Source organism: Amblyraja radiata, chromosome 1 (assembly GCF_010909765.2).
Source record: "Amblyraja radiata isolate CabotCenter1 chromosome 1, sAmbRad1.1.pri, whole genome shotgun sequence".
Lineage (NCBI taxonomy): Eukaryota > Metazoa > Chordata > Chondrichthyes > Rajiformes > Rajidae > Amblyraja > Amblyraja radiata.
This window is the reverse complement of record NC_045956.1, coordinates 142531546-142553525: the sequence shown is the minus strand read 5'-3', so window position 1 is coordinate 142553525 and position 21980 is coordinate 142531546. Positions and strand designations below refer to the sequence as shown.

General features: G+C 42.4%; 2 protein-coding genes across 6 annotated transcripts in view; one reads left to right on the top strand and one right to left on the bottom strand.

Moving 5' to 3' along the window:
- The window catches only part of kiaa1328 (KIAA1328 ortholog), a 137355-nt gene extending 121173 nt beyond the window's left edge, over window positions 1–16182 (bottom strand). Inside the window, exons 1-5 of one of the 3 annotated variants that reach the window (XM_033032182.1) lie at window positions 16060–16164; window positions 9765–9800; window positions 7755–7906; window positions 3450–3547; window positions 1434–1549 (exon numbers count right to left, since the gene is read on the bottom strand). In XM_033032182.1, coding sequence (XP_032888073.1) covers window positions 1434–1549; window positions 3450–3547; window positions 7755–7906; window positions 9765–9800; window positions 16060–16108 — 451 coding nt within the window. In that variant the 5' untranslated portion in view covers window positions 16109–16164. Of the gene's footprint in view, window positions 1–1433; window positions 1550–3449; window positions 3548–7754; window positions 7907–9764; window positions 9813–16059 lie in introns of all 3 variants that reach the window. The other 2 variants (XM_033032191.1, XM_033032200.1) reach the window with 2 other exon arrangements.
- A 290-nt stretch (window positions 16183–16472) lies between these two features.
- The window catches only part of tpgs2 (tubulin polyglutamylase complex subunit 2), a 41551-nt gene continuing 36043 nt past the window's right edge, over window positions 16473–21980 (top strand). For all 3 annotated transcript variants that reach the window (XM_033032219.1, XM_033032211.1, XM_033032234.1), the window contains exon 1: window positions 16473–16653. In XM_033032219.1, coding sequence (XP_032888110.1) covers window positions 16581–16653 — 73 coding nt within the window. In that variant the 5' untranslated portion in view covers window positions 16473–16580. The remainder of the gene's footprint in view (window positions 16654–21980) is intronic.

Here is a 21980-nt window from a genome sequence, read left to right as displayed (position 1 = left end):
AATAATGACAATTTGCAGTTGTGATTTAACCTGCCAATCAGCACACTTTGGGATTGCGGGAGAACAGCACATCACCCAGGGGAAACCAAGAGAGTCACAGGAAAAATATGCACATTCCAGCCAGAATGATGATCAAGATCAAAACAGGATGCTGGAGCTGATAGGTAATAAGATATATTCAAGTGTCAATACTATTGATGACTTCATGTTTTCAGTAAGGCCTTTGGCATGTTACATGGTAGCTAGCCCAAAGGGTTAGGTTGATAAATTGGATTTTAAATCGCTTTTGTAATAGGAAGCAGAGCAGGAAGGTGTAGGATTGTTTTTGTGGTTTGGAAGCCTGTGCACCATAGGGATCGGTGCCCAGACCATTATGATTTGTTATGTACATTATCAATTGGATATGAATGAATAAAGTACGATTAGTAAGTTTGCTAACAATATGAAAATTGGTGATGATGAGAGGAGGCTAGTCCCAGACTATAAAATAATATTGATCACTTGGTGAGATGAGCAACATGAAATGAAAGGGAGGGTCCCAAGGAGTATTTACTAACACAGTGACCTCAATGTACTAGTCCAAAGATCTCTCCAGGTGGCAGCACGCGTACATATGGTAGTGGAGGCATATGGGATACTTGCCATTATCTACATGCACTGGAAATGGGGCAGAGAAGACCTACCAAGATATTGCCTGAAATGAAGTATTTCAGCTGTGAGGAGACACTGAAGGCAAAAGAGACTACAGAAGCTGTAATAAAGAACAGAACATAAACAGAAACTGGAAGAACTCAGTGGGTCAAGCAACATCTGAGGCAAAATGTCCCAAAAGTTCATCTGCAAAGTCATTATTCATATTTTCTACATTCACATCCAAATTGTTAATGTACAGAACAAAAACCAAAAATCATAGCATCAATTCTTATGAACACCACAGGGTCACAGATTACTAATCACAAAATCAACCCCCGCCTTGTTTTTAAGTATGACTACATTTTTTATCCTCCTGTAGGGCCATTGTTTCATCCTTGCACAAACACATTGACACATAACAAACTACTTTATCCTTGATGATCTCCACTGGCCAGAAGTTGACCTCCTGCAAGTAGCTGCTACCTATCCACTTCCCCAATTCCAGACCTTAATTTCCAGTCTATTCTTGTCATTGTCCATAACAAATTGAAGTTTAACAGTGATATGGTCACTATTTCCAAACTCTTCTGGAATGATATGCAAATCCACTAACGTTATGGATAATGACTATGGTGGTATCAGCTTCCAAGACCTTGGATCTTGGAACTGCAGTAACACTGCATTCCATCCAACATTTTTTAATTGTGTCTATACCAAATATGCATTATCTAGATACGTTCTGTCAGATTTTTGGAACATAATATATAAAAATTCAAAATTATTAGACCAGTTAAGGATATCTTCCCGCTCAGTAGCAATTAGGCCATTCTGATCCTCCAGCTCTTTGATTTTCTTCTCAAATGTTTCATGTTCAGCCTTTAATCGTTCTTTAGTTTCTTCTTTCTCTTCGCTTACCCTAAGTAGACAAGCATATAAAATATATATTTTATGCACAAGAGAAGCAAATAGCGTTTTATCCAAAGTGAGTTTATAGTGTTGGAAGTTTATGTATTCTGTTCAACATTTTATAACTGATTATCCCAGTTCCTAAAAAATGCATTCAACTACGATTATATTTAAGATACAAAGTTGTTTCAATTCTTGAAAGATGACAAGTTTGATATACAATGATTGGAAAAATACTGGCTTTACTAGCAACTCTCCGGTGCACTAAATGAATCATTTTTTTTTAACATTTCTCCAATCTTCTCTCTGATCTTTTGCCAATTGACTCAAATATGTCTGATTTTCATGACAGTGAAAAGAGTTGCTAAATTAAATATTCCTATAATTATCGGCCTATCGTTTAAATCTATCCATAATCTTCAAAATATTCAAAGTACAAACTCATCTTTTTTAGGCTTGCTACATAATCAAAGTCCTTCATCTCTGATATCATTCTAGTAAATCACTTGAGTACAAACGTTTCTGCCATCCTTTCATGCAGAGTTGAACACAATACTTCAGCAGACGTCAAATAATTTCTAATACATATCTTGGTTGAGTTTGTATTCCTGTCTTACTATAATGGCACATAACTATTCTGCTTTAACAATATTATCAACTTACCCTGTCGTCTTTCAAAGATATATGTATGTGAAATATCACATCTTAACATTGATCTGTAAGTGTTACTAGACTAAGTGGGACACGGGAGGCCTGATCCCCCAACGCAATATTCCACCACTGAGGCATGAGCCCTCCCCCTACCCCCCCAACTGCGCATGATTGGCTGACAGGCCCGCACTAACGGCAGAAGTTAAGTTAAAGTTAATAATTTTGCATTTAATATTTCCATTACCTTGCCATCCCCCTTCTTGCTCCATGCTGTTTCCACGCTGTATCACTATATGACTCTCTATTATTTCATTCCTTTTGTGGATGTAAGAAGGCTTCAAAATGTATTTACACGATATACTGCACAACATACTTCAACTCTCCACCACCGCGGTGTCAGGACAACTACCTACCCCTTAACATCAGCAAGTTGAAGATGTTGGCTGTTGACCAAAGAAATGAGGGGGTGAACACAACCTTGCCCTCATCAATGAATCTACTGTAGAGATAGTCACCCGCTTCTAGTTCCGTAGTGTCAATATCACTCACAACCCAATCTGATCCCTTCACAAATGTAATGATCAATAAAGTGCATCAGCACATCTACTTTTTTAGGTGTGCAAGAAGATTTGGTTTATCCACAAAGATCATTTTAAACATCTACAGATACACTATAGAAAGTATACTAACAGGATGCATCGCAGCTCGATCTGCCCTTGACCACATAAATCTGCAGAGCGTAGTGAACATAGACAAGTCCATCAAAGGTTTGTCGCTTCCTGCTATTCAGTCTATCTTCATGATATGTTGGATCAGGAAATCATCCCTGCCACCCTGGTCATTACTTCTACTTCTGGGAGAAGATACAGGAGTTTGAAAGCTCAGACATTCAGTCTTAAGACAGCTTCTACCCCACTACTATCAAACTCCTTAACCTTTTTTCACCCATCCTGCCCGGAGGTGCTACCATGTGCTCTTACTCATAACTCCTCATTGGATTATTCTGTTATTGTACTTTAATCTTTTGTGCACTATGATCTTGTACCATTCTGCTGTTTTCCATTCATTATCATATTTATTGTTGTATTTATCATTAACGTATGTATACATTCACGTTGAGCACCAACTTTGTGGTATCCGTGATGTAACATTGCTCAGCACAGATCAGATGAAATGTCTTAGACCAGTAAGAGAAAGAGTATGGACATAAAGAACAAAAAGGGTGAAAACCACAAGAGATTGAAAGTTGCAAAACTCACCTTGCAAGCTCCTTGATTAGATTAGCAATGCGCCTCTTGTCCTCTGGGCAGAGGTCCTTCAAAGATGCAGTCTTGGACCCCCGCTTTTCATTAATAACCTGATCCACGACAAAAAGCAAGAAACTTGTTACAAATTCATCCATCATGAAAACTTTTTCAAGTTTTCCCTTTAGCCTGTCCGAAATCATCAGTCCCATCAGAATCTCCTATCGGACAGTTGCTACCCAACTTTTCTCCAACTGACGTTGGCTTTAATAATGGCAAGTGCCAGGCACTCATTTTCCTGCAACACCTCTATTCCTGCACGGAATTTATTTGGCCAAGCAAATGAAAGCAAACCTGGAAGGAGAGAACAATCCTAAAGACCCTAAATAAATTCAAATAATACATTTCCACATGCAGAAGAGTGTGACACGTTGGTGCAAGAGGATATTCAGAGGAAGCTTCTTTACCCAGAAGGTTATTAGTTTGTGGAAGTCACGACAAGGAGTAGTCAAAGCAAATTGTATGAATGCATTCAAAGATAGTCACAAGTGGGGGAAAAGGACATAACTGTGAGGTTTAATTTACTTCCATGTTGACAACTTGGCATAAGGCCAAGGTCTATTCTAAATCTAAAAAACATTCTAAACAAAACTATCCAAGATTATATTTGATTTGCAAACACAAAAACAGTGCTGAGTGACCAACTCCTGCTGCTACAAGAATTCTCCGCCAACCACAAAGATCTGAACTGATCTTTTTCCTCAAACAGAAATAGCTGAAAATTGGGTTCCAAGCACAAAAACCTGCAGAGCCTGACTATTGATATTGTACGATTCCTGAGTGGGCCAGTTTATTCCAGCCCCTTGTCTTATATTAAATTTATTAGGCAAATATGTATACATGCAAGGAATTTGCCTTGGTGCTTTGCTCGCAAATAACAACATGATATAGACAGTTAAAATTTAGTAGATGAAGTAGACAGTTAAAAATAAAACATTATCATTTAAACATGTGAAGAATTAAATAAAATACCAGAGCATGAGGAGCCTACAGACTTTAGGCTGGTGAGTAGAGGTAGAGCTCGTGGAAAAAAAGCTGTTTTTATGTCTGGCTCTGTTGGTTTTGACAGTCCAGAGTCGCCTTCCAGAGGGAAGTGCTTCAAATAGTTTGCGGCCAGGGTGAGATGGATCAGAGATGATCTTACCCGCTCTCTTCCTGGCCCTTGCAGTGTACATCGTCGATGGGGTGAAGGTTGCAACCAACAACCTTCTCGGCTGATTGAATGATGCGATGCAGCCTCCGGATGTCATGCTTGGTGGCTGAGCCAGGCCAAACCATGAAGGAGAAGGTGAGGACAGACTATGACGGCAGTATAAAACTGGACCATCATTGCCTGTGGCAGATCGTTTTTCTCAACTGCCACAGGAAGTACATCCTCTGTTGGGCATTTTTGACTATGGAGTCGATGGTGGCCTCCCATTTAAGGTCCATGGAGATGATGGTTCCAAGGAACTTAAATTACTCCATAGATGTGACTGTGGTGTTGTTGATGGTGAGTGGGGGGAGGGGAGGGAGAGCTCTCTTAAAGTCTACAATCGATTCCACCTTCTTAACAGCAATGAGCTCCAGGTTGTTGCGATGGCACCACGGATGCAGGTTGTGTCACTTCCTATCTGCAGGCAGTTTCCTCCCCATCCTGAATCAGTCCAATCAGGGTTGTGTCGTCCGCAAACTAGAAAAGTTTGACAGAGGAGTCTGTGGAGGTGCAGTCATTGGTGTAGAGGAGAGAGGAGAGTACGCAGCCTTGCGGTGTTCCTATGCTGAGCATCTGCGGGTCCGAGATGTAGTTTCACAGCCTCACATGCTGCTTCCTGTCTGTCAGGAAGTAGATGATCCACTGACAGAGGGGTTCAGGCACTGTCAACTGTGAGAGTTTGGAGTGTAGTAGCTCTGGCACAATGGTGTTGAATGCAGTGCTAAAATCCACAAACAAAATCCTTGCATAGGTGCTGGGGGATGAAGTGTAGGCCGAGGTTGAGTGCGTCATCCACTGATCTATTTGCCCAATATGCAAACGGCAGTGGGTCCAGCAGGGGATTTATGATATTTTTCAGGTGGGCCAGCACAAGTCTTTCAAGGGTCTTCATGATAACAGAGTGCGATAGGCCTGTAGTCATTAAGACCAGTAATCCGTGGCTTTTTGGGTACGGGAACAATAGTGGAGACTTTGAAGCGGGCAGGGAGAGTGCAGGTTTGCATGGGGCCGGTTGAAAATGTCTGTGTAGACCGGTGCCAGTTGTTTGGCATAGAGATTGAGGGGTAGAGGGGGGGGAACATTGTCCGGTCCAGGAGATTTCTGGCTTTTCTGTCTCAGAATAGTTTTTCCACCTCCTCAATTGCTGTTGTTAGTGATGGAGAAGTGGCCAGACTGATGTTGGGTAGCAAGGAGGGATTGGGTAGTGGACGAGGGCCCAGCCTTTGCAGGCTGGAATCAGGCTGTAAGTTGGTGAGAAGTGGTGATTGGGGAGGAGTGGGTGGGGAAGGGTCTAGTCTTTGCATGCTGGAGTCAGGCTGTATGTAGGTGTGAGGTGGTGATTGGGGAGGACTGTGTGAGGAAGGGTCCAGTCTTTGCAGATTGGAGTCAGGCTGTGAGTAGGTGTGAAGCGGTGATTGGGGAGGAGTGGGAGTGGGAGAGAGGGAGGGGGTACCAGGGTTATGTTTCTGTCTATCGAACCTGCAGTAGAACTCGTTCAGGTCACTTGTCAGCTGAGGAGTCCAAGGAGCGGGGGGGTTTCCTCGTGTAACTCGTCCACTTTGTTGTTGAGAGAACGTAGATTTGCAAGGAATATACTCGGGAGCGGTGTGCTTAATCCTCGTCGCCGGAGTCGGGTGAGTGCTCCAGAGCGCTTCCCCCGGGTCCTCCTCCGTCTCAAGACCTGAGTTTGCACGTTCTCCCTGAGACCACCTAGGTTTCCTCCAGGTGCTCGTTTCCTCCCACATTCCAGACGTGCGGGTTTGTAGGTCAATTAGCCTCTGTAAATTGATCCTGATGTATGGGGAGTGGATACGCAAGTGGGATAACATAGAGGTGATCTATAGTCGGCGATTTATGGTCGTCGTGGTCACAGTGATCCGAAGGCCCTGTTTCTAAGCTGTGTTGCTAAACTTAACTAAACTAAAGAAAAAACTAAAATCTACATTGGTATATTACCCTAAAGTGTACATACCCTTACCTTGTCCATCAACCGCCGTTGCAGATTTTTATTAAAGTCTTATGAAAATCTAAGTACCCCCTAATGGATAAATCAGACCAATTCATAACGAGTTGGTCTCCATTCGTCGTTTTTTTGGAATCATATGGTGCAACACAATTGTAAAAAATAACTGTTTCAGGACTGGACGAGGGTTGGTCAAGATTATAAATAATGATCTCCTTTTCTTTTTTATTTTATTTTATTTTCTCTATTCTCTCTCTCAACTTTCTTCATTTACTCGTTTTCTTTTTTCACACGCTATATATTTCACATCTTTCTATCCTTTACTATCTAACTTCTTTTTCTTATTCTAATCTTTTTTCAGTGTAACAAAAAAAAAAAAGAAGTTGTACATAAAATGTATTATGAAAATATATATTAGGCACTTTGGTGCCATATGACTGTACATACTTCTAATAAAATAAAATATTAAAAAAAAAAAAAAAGAAAATCTAAGTACTCCATTTACAACGATTCCCTTTTGCTAAACTAGGAACCAATTGTTGATTTGAGGAAAGGAAAGCCGATGGACCATGCACCTGCCTTCATTGGAAGGACAGTGGTGGAGAGTCAGCTTCAAGTTCTTGGACGTACACATCTCTGATCGTTGTGCTGGACCCAGACTTTGATACAATCACAAAGAAAGCTCATCAACACTCCACCTCCTCAAAAATTCCCAAATATTCTATCGAACTACTCCAAGTGCATGCCGGAGAACATACTGAGTGAATTTGAATGTTCAAGAGCTAAGGAGGTTGCAGAAAGTGGTGGACATTGCCCGGCCCAACGTGGATACTGACTGCTGCTAGGAGTGGTGGTGGTGGGGGAAGATATAATATAGTTCTCAGATAGGCAAATTAATGCTAAATTAAACAAATTTGAACAATATGAACCTTATGGGCCAGAGGGCCTCTTTATTTGCTGTACTATTCTATGTTCTATTCCTGCACCCAATTACATATGCCTCTAATTTCATGATTTACGACTTGCTTTATCGATCAACCACTGTGCACAAGGAGAATCTTCCATAGTTTACCAAATGCAATAATGATTACAAAGTTTTTACCTCATTCGACATGGATGGCTTTACAGGTCTAATCTTCAGAGGATTCAAAAAGGCAGAATCAGAGTGTTGTGGGAGTTTTGCTCTAACTTCTTGCATTTTGCACCATCTCACACCATCTCTTTCAGGTCTGATATTTCCCTCCATCAACAATCCTAATAAATGCAATAAAACAATGTGTGAAGATGCCATGCAGTGTTTCAGTAAATTGATTTGTTTTTAATTATCTTTTAAATCTAAATATTCAGGCGATGCAAGCAACATTATTAATACCACATTTAATGCCCATCCCTGGTTAAGAATAACTAGAAAAAATTGACATAACTAGATGATTCACCCGACTCAAAAAGAATTCTAGCATACCAGTTCCTTTCCACCACAAATGGAAGCTGCTAACCTGAAATGTCACCTGCCCATGTTCTCCAGAGATGTTGCCTATCTACTGACTTAACCAGCACTTTGTGTCATTTTATGTATTAATCAACATTCGTAGTTCTTTGTTTCTCTATTATTTACACTGACATTCATTTGTTAGATATTTGCCAAAAGATAAAAGTCCTTATGTGAGAAGCCCAAAAATACCCACATGGATAAAATATATAAAGAATATAAAGTTGCATAGCCATAACATACTATGTTTAGTATTGCAAAAATGACAATACAGGACAAAGCCTATTGCAAAGCTAGCACATCTGGACCTTCCACTGAATAGGCTACTCAGCCCTACACATCTGCCCCATCATTTTTATGATCACAGAACTGATGAGATTTTAACCTACTCCACACAATAGTCTAACAACAGTAACATTTTAACCTTTTGCATATCAATAATCCATCTCAAAGGCTCAGTTTCCATGCTTTTTGAGAAAGAAAATGCCAAATGGTCTTGAAGCTAATGATCCCCAGTTCTAGATTCTCATACAAGAGGAAACATATTCTGCGTATCCATCCTATGAGGAATCCTCAGGACCTTGTATGTTTCAATCAAGTTCCTTTTCGTTTCTGTAACCCCCAGTAGATACAAGAATAGCCTGGTTAACCTCAACAACCCATTTGTGGTCTTAGTCCAATAAATCATCTCCAAACTCCTTCATTGAACATCCTTCAATGGAATTTTTTTTTAAAATATGGGTAAGTACTGTATACATACATATACATGCTAAAAGTATACAATAACATTTACACTGACATTTATTGGATATTTGCCAAAAGATAAAAGACCTTAATTGAGAGACCCAAAAACACCCATCTGGATAAAATATGTAAAGAACACTGAGGTCGCATAGACAATATATCCTTCTTTAGCAAGGTAACCAGTGCAATATACAATGTTCCTATTCAATAATCCATAGTGGGTCTCATCAATGTCATACACAACAAGCCCATAAACTACCTATTTTATTTTTATTCAATTTCCCTGGCAACAGATTGATACATTGATAGCTTTCTCAATAGTGTACTGAACTAGTGTACTGCACCACATAACTGTCTTTCTGAATACAATATGCCACAAGGGACTATTGATGACAAAAGCCAAAGAGCCCAAAACATAAAGGTTGTGTTGCATATTGGAACAGCTAAAATGTGATATCCATAACCACCTATACTGAAATAATATCACACATGGGGCATCCACAATTGAAATCACAAAATGGGTCCTCTAAAGCAATATAAAACTGTTTACAAGTTAGGAAAAAGGCACAAATTAGAAAAATAATCCTTGGTTATTCTGTGTGTTTTTTAAATCAATAATCTATGCAATGGATGCTACTCACAAAAATAAAAAGGTAACAACACAAAATTAAAATGGAATGGATTCTTCGTATCTATGATGTATTTACCACATTATTACTGAGACTAAATAAACAAATATTTTCTGTTTTTTCACAACACAGTTCATGTGGAGATACAATATAGAATAAAATTGGTCGGAGAAAGATTCATATCAACTTATACAACAGTATAACAGTTCTGACAACCCATATTCTTACAAAATATTTCTTCAAGTCATACCTGGTACAATCACCACAGACTGTTCTTCATCTGATGCTAGATGCAATTCTGTCAAAGAAAGTAAGGTGCGCCAGGAACTGAGTTGGAGTTTGACACAGTCAAAAACTTTAATACATCAGTCATAATCCAATTGTTACAAACAATACCCATGAATTTACACAACAGTAACTTAATATCCAAAACACCTCATTGAAATGCAACTCATAATGAAGGCAAACGCCATGAAGAAGGGTCTGGAGCTAAAATGTCTTCCATCCATTTCCCTCCACAGATGCTACTGGCACTGCTACTGAGTTTCTCCACAGTTTGTTTTTCACAGAGAACAAAATCACTTTTCTCCCTGGGTTTTTCCTTTAAAATTAAAATGCTCTTAAATGCCTTCAAGAGCATTAGAACACTCAAGACAAAAAGATGCGAGACGATCATCCAAACTTTAATTTGGTATGGCAGCATAGATCATCTTGGAAAAAGTCTCAAATATCATCTCCAGAAATGCTTGCTTTTTTAACCCACATGATGGTAAGTTTGAGAACTCGGATTACAAACAATTTAAATATCCGAGGAGCAGCAATCCAGAAGGGATTTTAATCAAATGGTAATCTTGAATGTGACCACCAGAAGCACGTCAATTATTACTTTAAGTGAATAGCATCAGCAGATTTAAGGAAATTATTACAAGTGACAGACACCACTGAAGAGTCAGAATCATCTTCAAATACGTTTAAATACCTTCTACATATATACTGTCACCCTCATAGATAATGTGGCAATCCAAACCTTGAAACCCACCTTCCAAAATGTTTCCTGCTACCTCTAACACCATTCCACCTCCCCACACTTTGCAGATCTGAAAGAAATATGGTGGTGAATACTTACCATAGCAGGATCCACCCAGTTAATATTATTATAATTCTAACATATCATCATTATGAAATATTCTTTCATGCCATTCCAGTGCAGGATATAGAACTATAGAACTAGATGCCTGACTGTGCTAAGTCCATAACACACCAAACCTTTCCTATCTCTGACCTGACTAGGCATCTTTGAGGAAGTGCAGGGTAGGTTCACGAGGTTAATTCCCGGGATGACAGGACTGTCATATGTTGATAGAATGAAACAGCTGGGCTTGTATACACTGGAATTTAAAAGGATGAGAGGGTATCTTATTTAAATATATAAGATTATTAAGGGATTGGACACGCTAGAGGCAGGAAACATGTTCCCGATGTTGGGGGAGTCCAGGACCAGGGGCCACCGTTTAAGAATAAGAGGCAAGCCATATAGAACGGAGATGAGGAAAAACTTTTTCACACAGAGGGTTGTGAATCTGTGGAATTCTCTGGATGCTTTCAAGAGAGTTAGATAGAGCTCTTAAAGATAGCGGGAGTCTGGGGATATGGCGAGAAGGCAGGAACTGGGTACTGCTTGTGGATGATCACCCATGATCATATTGAATGGCGAAGCTGGCTTGTAGGGCCAAATTGTCTATTGATAGGTGGACAAGGCCAGAGATCAGAAGATGATAACAGACTGTGAGATAAGGTGAGAAGAAGCGCAAAACATTAAGTCAGTGGGAGAGATATAAGTGGACAGGGTTATAAGTGGACAAGAGCTGTTCACAGTTACTTAATATTTGACATTTCAATGTTCAAACCGTTGGGTTGTAAGCTTTCTAAGCGGAATATGAGATGATGTTTCTCCAGTATGAGCCTAGCCTCACTCTGGCAGTGGAGGCGACCCAGGACAGAAAGGTCGGTATGGGAATGGGGAAGGGAATTAAAATGGTTAGCAACCAGTAGATCCAGCATTCCTTGGTGGACTGAGAACGACGTCCATCTACCTGGGAATCAAGCTCCATTCCCATGTATCCTATCACCTATCACTTGTCAGTCTTTGTTCTGCCTCCACCTCTCTTCCAGCTTTCTTCCCTATATTGCAATTAGTCTGAAGGAGGATCCCAACCCAAAACCGTCAGCTAACCATGTTCTTCATATATGCTGCCTGACCCGCTGAATTACTCCAGCAGCTTGCATTTTTACAGGAATAAATGGTAGATTTGCTAGCGATGGCCACATTCATGGGTAAAAACAATGCAAATTTGCATCTTCAGAAAATGCACACATTGTCCTCCAATATTTTAATATACTGAGTAATAATGGTCCCAAAATTAACTCAGAGGACATAATTTCCTTTTACATCATATTAAAAACTTAATTATGATACCCTCCACGCTATTTCTCTAAAGTTACAGTCATAGTGATAGTGTGGAAACAGGCCCTTCGGCCCAACGCCCAAACTGGCCAACATGTCCCAGCTAAACTAGTCCCACCTGCCCGTGTTTGGTCCTCCAAACCTGTCCTCTCCATGTACCTGTCTAACTGTTTCTTAAATGTTGGGATAGTTCCTGCCTTAACTATCTAGTCTGGCAGCTCGTTCCATACACCCACCACCCTTTGTGTAAAAAAGCTACCCCTCAGATTCCTATTAAATCTTTTCCCCTTCACCTTGAACCTACGTCCTCGATTCACCTACTCTGGGCAAGAGACTCTTTGCACCTAAATTCTGGTACCTTCCCATAATTGACATAATTGACATCAAACTGTAGTTGCTTTCCTTTTGTACATGGGCAAAGCTACTAGTCTTAGAAAACGATGGCTGGCCAAAAATTTAGCCTTGAATAGGGATTTAGTATTAGTGATAGACACAACATGCTGGAGTAACTCAGCGGGACAGGCAGCATTTCTAGATAGATTCAAGATTCAAGAGAGTTTATTGTCATGTGTCCCAGATAGGACAATGAAATTCTTACTTTGCTTCAGCACAACAGAATATGGTAGGCATGAATACAGAACAGATCAGTGTGTCCATATACCATTATATTAATATATACACACATTAATAAATAAACAGATAAAGTGCAAATAAACAGATAATGGTCTATTAATGTTCAGAGTTTTGTTTGACTTGAGTTTAATAGCCTGATGGCTGTGAGGAAGTAGCTATTCCTGAACCTGGACGTTGCAGTCTTCAGGCTCCTGTACCTTCTACCTGAAGGTAGCAGGGAGATGAGTGTGTGGCCAGGATGGTGTGGGTCCTTGATAATGCTGCCAGCCTTTTTGAGGCAGCCACTGCGATAGATCCCCTCGATGGTAGGGAGGTCAGAGCCGATGATGGACTGGGCAGTGTTTACTACTTTTTGTAGTCTTTTCCGCTCCTGGGCGCTCAAGTTGCCGAACCAAGGAATGGGTGACGTTTCGGGGCGAGACCCTTCACCAGGGGAAAGGGAGATACAGAGATAAGGAAGTGTAAGGTCAAGAAAACGAGACAAAGGGGTTGGAGATCAAGGAAAATATAGAATCATTGTTAGCTAGAAGATGGTAACAACAAAGCAAACAAAAATAAAATGTAATCGAGGACAGTCAGACTGGTCGGAGAAGTAGGAAGGGGGGAGGGATGGGGAGAGAGGGAAAGCAAGGGTGACCTGAAGTTAGAGAAGTTAATAATCATACAGCTGGGGTATAAGCTGCCAAGCGAAATAAGAGGTGTCGTTCCTCCAATTTGCGCTGGGACACTCTGACAATGGAGGAGGCCCAGGACAGAGGTCAGTGTGAGAATGGGATGGGGAGTTAAAGTGTTTAGCAAACGGGAGATCAGGCAAGTTTAGGCGGACTGATCAGAGGTGTTCAGCGAAACGATCGTTGAGCTTGCCCTTGATCTCGCCGATATACAATGCCCCCCATAATGATTGGGACGAAGACCCATAATTTATTTATTTGTCTCTGTACTCCACAATTTGAGATTTGTAATAGGAAAAAAAAAAGAAAAGAAAAAAAAAGAAGGAAAAAAAATCACATGTGGTTAAAGTGCACATTGTCACATTTTAATAAAGGCCATTTTGATACACTTTGGTTTCACCATGTAGAAATTACAGCAGTGTTTACACATAGTCCCCCCATTTCAGGGCACCATAATGTTTGGGACCCAGCGATGTCATGTAAATGAAACTAGTCATGTTTAGTATTTTGTTATATCCTTTGCATGCAATGACTGCTTGAAGTCTGCGATTCATGGGCATCACCAGTTGTTGCGTGTCTTCTCTGGTGATGCTCTGCTAGGCCTGAATTGCAGCCATCTTTAGCTTTGCCGTGTTTTGGAGGCTAGTCCCCTTCAGTATTCGCTTCAACATATAAAAGGCATGCTCAATTGGGATCAGATCGGGTGATTGACTTGGTCACTCAAGAATTGACATTGTTTTAGCTTTGAAAAACTCCTTTGTTGCCTTAGCAGTATGTTTGGGATCATTGTCTTGCTGTAGAATGAACCGCCGGCCAATGAGTTTTGAGGTATTTGTTTGAATTTGAGCAGATAGGATGTGTCTATACACTTCAGAATTCATAATTCATCAGCAGTTGTATCATCAATGATGATAAGTGAGCCAGTACCTTCAGCAGCCATACATGCCCAGGCCATAACACCTCCACCACCGTGGTTCACAGATGTGGTGGTATGCTTTGGATCTTGCGCAGTTCCTTCTCTCCTCCATACTTTGCTCTTGCCATCACTGTGATACAAGTTAATCTTTGTCTCATCTGTCCACTAAACCTTTTTCCAGAACTGTGGTTGCTCTTTTAAGTACTTCTTGGCAAACTGTAACCTGGCCATCCTATTTTTCCGGCAAAACCAGTGGTTTGCATCTTGCAGTGCAGCCTCTGTATTTCTGTTCATGGAGACTTCTACGGACAGTGGTCATTGACAAATCCACACCTGACTCCTGAAGCGTGTTTCTGATCTATCGGACAGGTGTTTGATGATTTGTCTTTATTATAGAGAGAATTCTTCTGTCATCAGCTGTGGAGGTCTTCTTTTGGCCTGCCAGTCCCTTTGCGATTAGTAAGCTCACCAGTGCTCTCTTTCTTCTTAACGATTTTCCAAACAGTTAATTTTGGTGAGCCTAAGGTTTGGCTGATGTCTCTAACAGCTTTATTCTTGTTTCTCAGTCTCATAATAGCTTCTTTAACTTTCATTGGCACAACTTTGGTCCTCATGTTGATTAACAGCAACAAAAGTTTCCAAAGGTAATGGAAAGACTGCAGGAAAAACTAGGTGCTGAGAGCTCTCTTATGTTGATACCTGCATTGAGGAGGCAATTAAACACACCTGAGCAATTACAAATGCCTGTGAAGTTATGTGTCCCAAACATTATGGTGCCCTGAAATAGGGGGACCATGTATAAACACTGATGTAATTTCTACATGGTGAAACCAAAATGTATAAAAATAGCCTTTAATAAAATCTGACAATGTGCACTTTAACCACGTGATTTTTTCTATTACAAATCTCAAATTGTGGAGTACAGAGGCAAATAAATAATTGATGGATCTTTATCACAAACATTATGGAGCGCACTGTATAAGAGTCTGAGGTCCCATAGCAGACACAGTAGATGCGGTTGGAGGAGGTGCAAGTGAACCTCTGCCTCACCTGAAAAGACTGTCAGGATCCTTGGACGGAGTCGAGGGGACAGGTATAGGGACAGGGTGCAGGGAAAATACCTGGGGAGGGGGTGGTTTGGGTGGGAAGGGATGAGTATTCGTGATTATTTGTGAACGATATCGCTGAGCACGAAACATGCTACTGCAGATGCTAGTTTACAAAAAAACACATAGGTGGTGGGGTAACTCAGCAGGTCAAGAAGCATCACAAAATTGCTGGGGAAACTCAGCGGGTGCAGCAGCATCTATGGAGCGAAGGAAATAGGCGACGTTTCGGGCCGAAACCCTTCTTCAGACAGGAAGCATCCCTGGTAAACATGGGTAGGTGACGTTTCGGGTTGGAACCCTCTCAGACTGAAGAAGGGTTTCGGCCTGAAACGTTGCCTATCTCCTTCGCTCCATAGATGCTGCTGCACCCGCTGAGTTTCTCCAGCTTTTTTGTGTACCCTCTCAGACTGAGTTTTGTTTCCCTCTCAGACTGAGTTTTGTTTCCCTCAAATTACAGTACAGCAAGAAGGCAGTACATTCAAAATACATCCAATGTATCACCATCACCCGAAAATAAAAGCCTTTACACTTGCAAATGATAAAGATGCCCTGTGTGGAGGGAAGTCCAGGGAAGTTACCACCATTTAAATCAGACACTAATCAACAGATCGGGTACATGTCAGGTGCCGTCCCATAACTGTGACATCCAAAACTAGTGTAGTGTCGATGCTACGCTTTGTTTTGTTTTCAAGGCTTGGCTGTGTGGTACTTTGAACTGTCTCTTGCTTCACTCTGCCTCAACAAAAGGATACGATCTCTGCTCCAGAAAACTTCACTCACCGAATTCGCAGCTTTCGCCATCTTAAACAACCGCCACTCCCATGATCCTGCACCTCCCGTCGCAAACAACCACACGTCACAACGCCGGCGTCGAATGTGCGCTCGTAGTCCAGCGCAGTGAGACAGAAAACTACATTTCCCAGAAGGCTTTGGGTTTAACGCATGCGCTCACATTGCGCATTGGTGGACGGTAAACACGGAGATTGAGCGAGGCGGAGGTGTTGGGAACTACATTTCCCAGAAGGCTTTGCGTTTAACGCATGCGCTCACTGCGCGTTGGTCGGCGGTTGTGGGCAGGGAGAATGAGGCAACGGAAGGAAGTTAGACTACATTTCCCAGAAGGCGTTGGGTTTGACGCATGCACTCACTGCGCATTGGTGGGCAGGAGACTGAAAGGTTGCAGTTCTGTGGAAATCACGTTAAATTTTGTTTTGCCAAGTTTATGTTTGTGCTCGTCGCGAGGTAGGGTTGTGGGAATTAGTTCTGGGCCAGGATGGAAGACGATAAAATTACGAATTTGAAGGACTTGGTAGACCGGCTGACGTTTGGCGTAACCAGGATACTGGGTGAGTGAGTGAGTGAGTGAGTGGAGGGCGGTTACGGTTACCATGGGGAACAGCAGCTGAAAACCGGGCTCAGCAGCTGCTCGGGCGGGAAGAAGTAAACGGAAACAAAAAATGCTGGAACTAAAGCACTCGATCTGTCAGGCAGCGTGTGTGGAAAAGGGAACACATTTCACGTTAGGTCGAAGCCCATTCAACAGACTGGGAAGGATCTTCAGCCTCAGACGTTAGTTCTAGTTTCAATTCGAGTTAGATTTTGCTCTTCTTGGGACGAACGGAATCAAGAAATCTTCGGGAAAAGCAGGAACGGGGTACTGATTGGGGATGATCAGCCATGATCATATTGAATGGCGGTGCTGGCTCGAAGGGCCGAATGGCCTACTCCGGCACCTATTCTATGTTTCTAATTTCCACAGATGCTGCCTCTCTCGCCCCCCCCCCCAGATGGAATAATGACATAGTTCCCCTGGTCCTCATCTTTCTCCCCACCGGTCTCAGCTTCCAACACATCATCCTCTAACATTTGCATCACCTCCAACATGATCCCACCACATTTTCCCATCTCCACCACCAATTTCTGTCTTCTGCAGAGACTGCTCCCTCTGCAACTCCTTGCTTCATTCATCGCTTTTCATCCAAACCACACCCTCCCCAGGTACTTTACCCTACAACTGAAGGAAATATTAGCCCTGAACCTATTCCCCTCCATCCAGGGACCCCAGCAGCCCTACCAGGTGACGCAGAGGTTTGGGTACACCACCTCTAACCTGATCCACTGCATCCCGTGAACCCGGTGTGGCCTCCTGTACATAGAAACATAGAAAATAGGTGCAGGAGGAAGCCATTCAGCCCTTCGAGCCAACACCGCCATTCATTGTGATCATGGCTGATCGTCCCCGATCAATAACCCGTGCCTGCCTTCTCCCCATATCCCTTGATTCCACTAGCCCCTAGAGCTCTATCTAACTCTTAAATCCATCCAGTGATTTGGCCTCCACTGCTCTATGTGGCAGGGAATTCCACAAATTCACAACTCTCTGGGTGAAAAAGTTCACAACTCTGGGTGAAAAAGTCCTCCCCTTTATTCTAAGAATGTGGCCCCTGGTTCTGGACTCGCCCAACATTGGGAACATTTTTCCTGCATCTAGCTTGTCAAATCCTTTAAAATTTTATATGTTTCTATAAGATACCCCCTCATCCTTCTAAACTCTAGTGAATGCAAGCCCAGTCTTTTCAATCTTTCCTCATATGACAGTCCCGCCATCCCAGGGATCAATCTTGTGAACCGACGCTGCACTGCCTCAATCACAAGGATGTCCTTCCTCAAATTAGGAGACCAAAACTGTACGCAATACTCCAGATGTGGTCTTACCAGAGCCCTATACAACTGCAGAAGAACCTCTCTACTCCTATACTGAAATCCTGTTGTTATGAAGGCCAACATTCCATTAGCTTTCTTCACTGTCTGCTGTACCCGCACGCCAACTTTCAATGACCGGTGTACAAGGACACCCAGGTCTTTCTGTACCTCCCCCTTACCGAACCTAACCCCATTGAGATAATAATCTGCCCCCTTGTTTTTGCCACGAAAGTGGATAACCTCACATTTATCTATATTATACTGCATCTGCCACGCATCTGCCCACTCACTCAACCTGTCCAGGTCACCCTGCAACCTCCTAACATCCTCTTCACAGTTCACACTGCCACCCAGCTTTGTGTATTCCGCAAACTTGCTAGTGTTGCTCCTAATTCCCTCTTCCAAATCATTAATATATATGGTAAACAGTTGCGGCCCCAACACCGAGCCTTGCGGCACTCCACTTGCTACTGCCTGCCATTCTGAAAAGGACCCGTTCACTCCTACTCTTTGCTTCCTGTCTGCCAACCAATTTTCTATCCACGTCAACACCCCACCCCCAATACCATGCGCTCTAATTTTAGTCACCACTCCCGTGCGGGACCTTATCAAAGGCTTTCTGAAAGTCTAGATACACTACATCCACTGGCTCTCCTTCATCCATTTTACCTGTCACATCCTCAAAAAATTCCAGAAGATTAGTCAAGCATGATTTTCCTTTCATAAATCCATGTTGACTTGGACTCATCCTTTTACTGCTATCCAAATGCCCCATTATTACCTCTTTAATAATTGACTCCAGCATCTTTCCCACCACCGAAGTCAGGCTAACAGATCTATAATTCCCCGTTTTCTCTCTAGCTCCTTTCTTGAAAAGTGGGATTAGGGGGAAAAGCAATCCTCCAATCCACAGGAACTGATCCTGAATCTATTGAATATTGGGAAATGATCACCAATGTGTCCACAATTTCTAGAGCCACCGCCCTGAGGACCCTGGGATGCAGACCATCAGGCCCAGGGGATTTATCATCCTTCAGTCGCATTAGCCTACCCAATACTATTTCTCGCCTAATGAAAATTTCTTTCAGTTCCTCAACCCCCTTAGATCCTCTGTCCTCCAGTACATCTGGGAGATTGTTTGTGTCTTCCTTAGTGAAGACAGATCCAAAGTACCTGTTCAACTCTTCTGCCATTTCCTTGTTACCCATAATAATTTCACCCGTGTCTGCCTTCAAGGGACCCACATTTGACTTTGCTACTCTTTTTCCCTTAACATATCTAAAGAAGCTTTTATTGTCCTTCTTTATATTCCTGGCCAGCTTCCCTTCGTACTTCATCTTTGCAGCCCGTATTGCCCATTTTGTTTCCTTCTGTTGCCCTATGAAAGTTTCCCAATCCTCTGTCTTCCAGCTACTCTTTGCTGTGTTATACATCTTTTCTTTTAGTTTTATTTTATCCCTAACTTCTCTTGTCAGCCACGGTTGCCTCCTACTCCTCTTAGAATCTTTCTTCCTTTTTGGAATGAAATGATCCTGTGTCTTCTGGATTATGCCCAGAAATTCCTGCCATTGCTGTTCCACCGTCATTCCTGCTAGTATCCTTTTCCAGTCTACCTTGGCCAGCTCCTTTCTCATGCCTTCATAATCCCCTTTGTTCAGCTGCAACCGAGATGAGAAAAACATTTTTCACACAGAGAGTGGTGAATCTCTGGAATTCTCTGCCACAGAAGGTAGTTGAGGCCAGTTCATTGGCTATATTTAAGAGGGAGTTAGATGTGGCCCTTGTGGCTAAAGGGATCAGGGGGTATGGAGAGAAGGCAGGTACAGGATACTGAGTTGGATGATCAGCCATGATCATATTGAATGGCGTTGCAGGCTCGAAGGACCGAATGGCCTACTCCTGCACCTATTTTCTATGTTTCTATCACTGCCACTTCCGATTATCCTTCTCAAATTGCAGATTAAAACTAATCATATTATGATCACTACCTCCAAGCGGTCCCTTTACCTTGAGTTCTCTTATCAAATTTGGTTCATTGGACAACACTAAATCCAGAATTGCCTTTTCTCTGGTCGGCCCCATTACAAGCTGCTCTAAGAATCCATCTCAGAGGCACTCTACAAACTCTCTTTCTTGGGGTCCTGAACCAACCTGATTTTCCCAGTCTAGCTGCATATTGAAATCCCCCATTACCACAGTGGCATTACCTTTGTTACATGCCAGTTTTAACTCCTGCCGCAACTTACACCCTACATCCGTGCTACTATTTGGGGCTCTGTAGATAACACAAATTAGTGTCTACTTGCCTTTGCAATTCCTCAACTCAATCCACAGTGACTCTACCTCTTCAGTCCCTATGACTTCCCTTGCAAGGGACTGAATTCCATTCCTCACCAGAAGAGCTACCCCCCCTCCTCTGCCCACCTGCCTGTTCTTTCTATAGGATGTATAACCCTGAATATTAAGTTCCCATACCCGATCCTCCTGCAGCCACGTCTCGGTAATCCCCACAATGTCATATCTACCAACCTCTATCTGAACCTCAAGCTCATCTACTTCTTATACTTCGCCGAGACCAAGCGCAGACTCAACACCATTTCACCTATCACTTGCACTTGGTTCTCTAAGGCCTAGCGGATCTCTCATTTTATCTCTCTTTCACATTTCTTTACTGACCTTTCTGTCCTGGGTCTCCTCCATTGCCAGAGTGAGGCCAAGTGCAAACTGGAGGAACAGCACCTCATTCTGCTTGGGTAGTTTACAATCCAACAGTATGAATGATGAATTCTCCAATTTTAGGTAACTTCCAATATACCCCTCTCCTTTCTTCCCCACACCCTCTTTCTCTCTCCACTTTGCTCCTCCCCGTACACCACTGGACTCGCACCTATTTCTCCCCTGCCACTGAAATTCCTTTCTCTGTCAGTTACTCCTGACTTTTTTTTTGTAAACTAGCATCTGCAGTTCCTTGTTTCTACATTTAGACACATCCTGAGTTGTGTATTCAGTGATTTGTCTTTAGCAATCTGTTAATACAGGAGCTGGCCATCTAATGTCATCCCTGATCGCATCATTAGAGTTTCAATGAGGGCCCATTAATATGAATAATTCATCTATTGTCTCTCCCTTTATAGGTTAAGTGGTACAAAATCATAATGTGTCACACTGGTTGATTAGATTTGATAGCCTTAAAGTATTAGTGCAAGTTAAACTGAACAGAGTGTTTCTTTCTTTTTGAAGACCAGTTCTCATTTTAATTCATAGGAACTAGATATTAGTTTACAGAAAAGACCCAGAGTGCCTCTCCGAACTCCGTCTGACCCGTTGAGTTACTCCAGCACTGTCTTTTTTTTTTGTTTCAATTTAATTAATGCCTGTTTGCCACATCATTCCATAAATCCTGAATCACCCCAATACCTTCAAGTTTAAAAGATACTGATGGTCAGGTTTGTGAACTGTGAATGATGAGATATTGTAAGTTTAGTCAAAAAGAAAAAGAAAGCCCATGCAAGGTTTAGGAAGCTGAAATTTGAAAACTGCCATTGAAGAACATAAAGGAAGCAGGAAAGAATTTAAAGAAGGACTAGACTAAGTGGGACCCGTTGGGTCCCATGGTCACACGGGAGGGCTGGCTCCTAACGCAATATTCCACGTCACCACCAATTCCAATATTGGTGGCCAGTGGGGGGGAGGGGCTTTTTGGAGCGCTAGTATGGGTGTAGTGGGCCGAAGGGACTGGTTTCCAGAGGGCTAGTATGGGCATTGTGGGCTGAATAGATTCTTGGGCTGGCAGCTAAGTCTCTCGGGCCTGGTGGGCTGGTAGCTCAGTCACTCAGGGCTGGTGGGCTGGCAGCTCAGTCACTCAAGGCTGGTGGGCTGGCAGCTCAGTCACTCAGGGCTGGTGGGCTGGCAGCTCAGTCACTCAGGGCTGGTGGGCTGGCAGCTCAGTCACTCAGGGCTGATGGGCTGG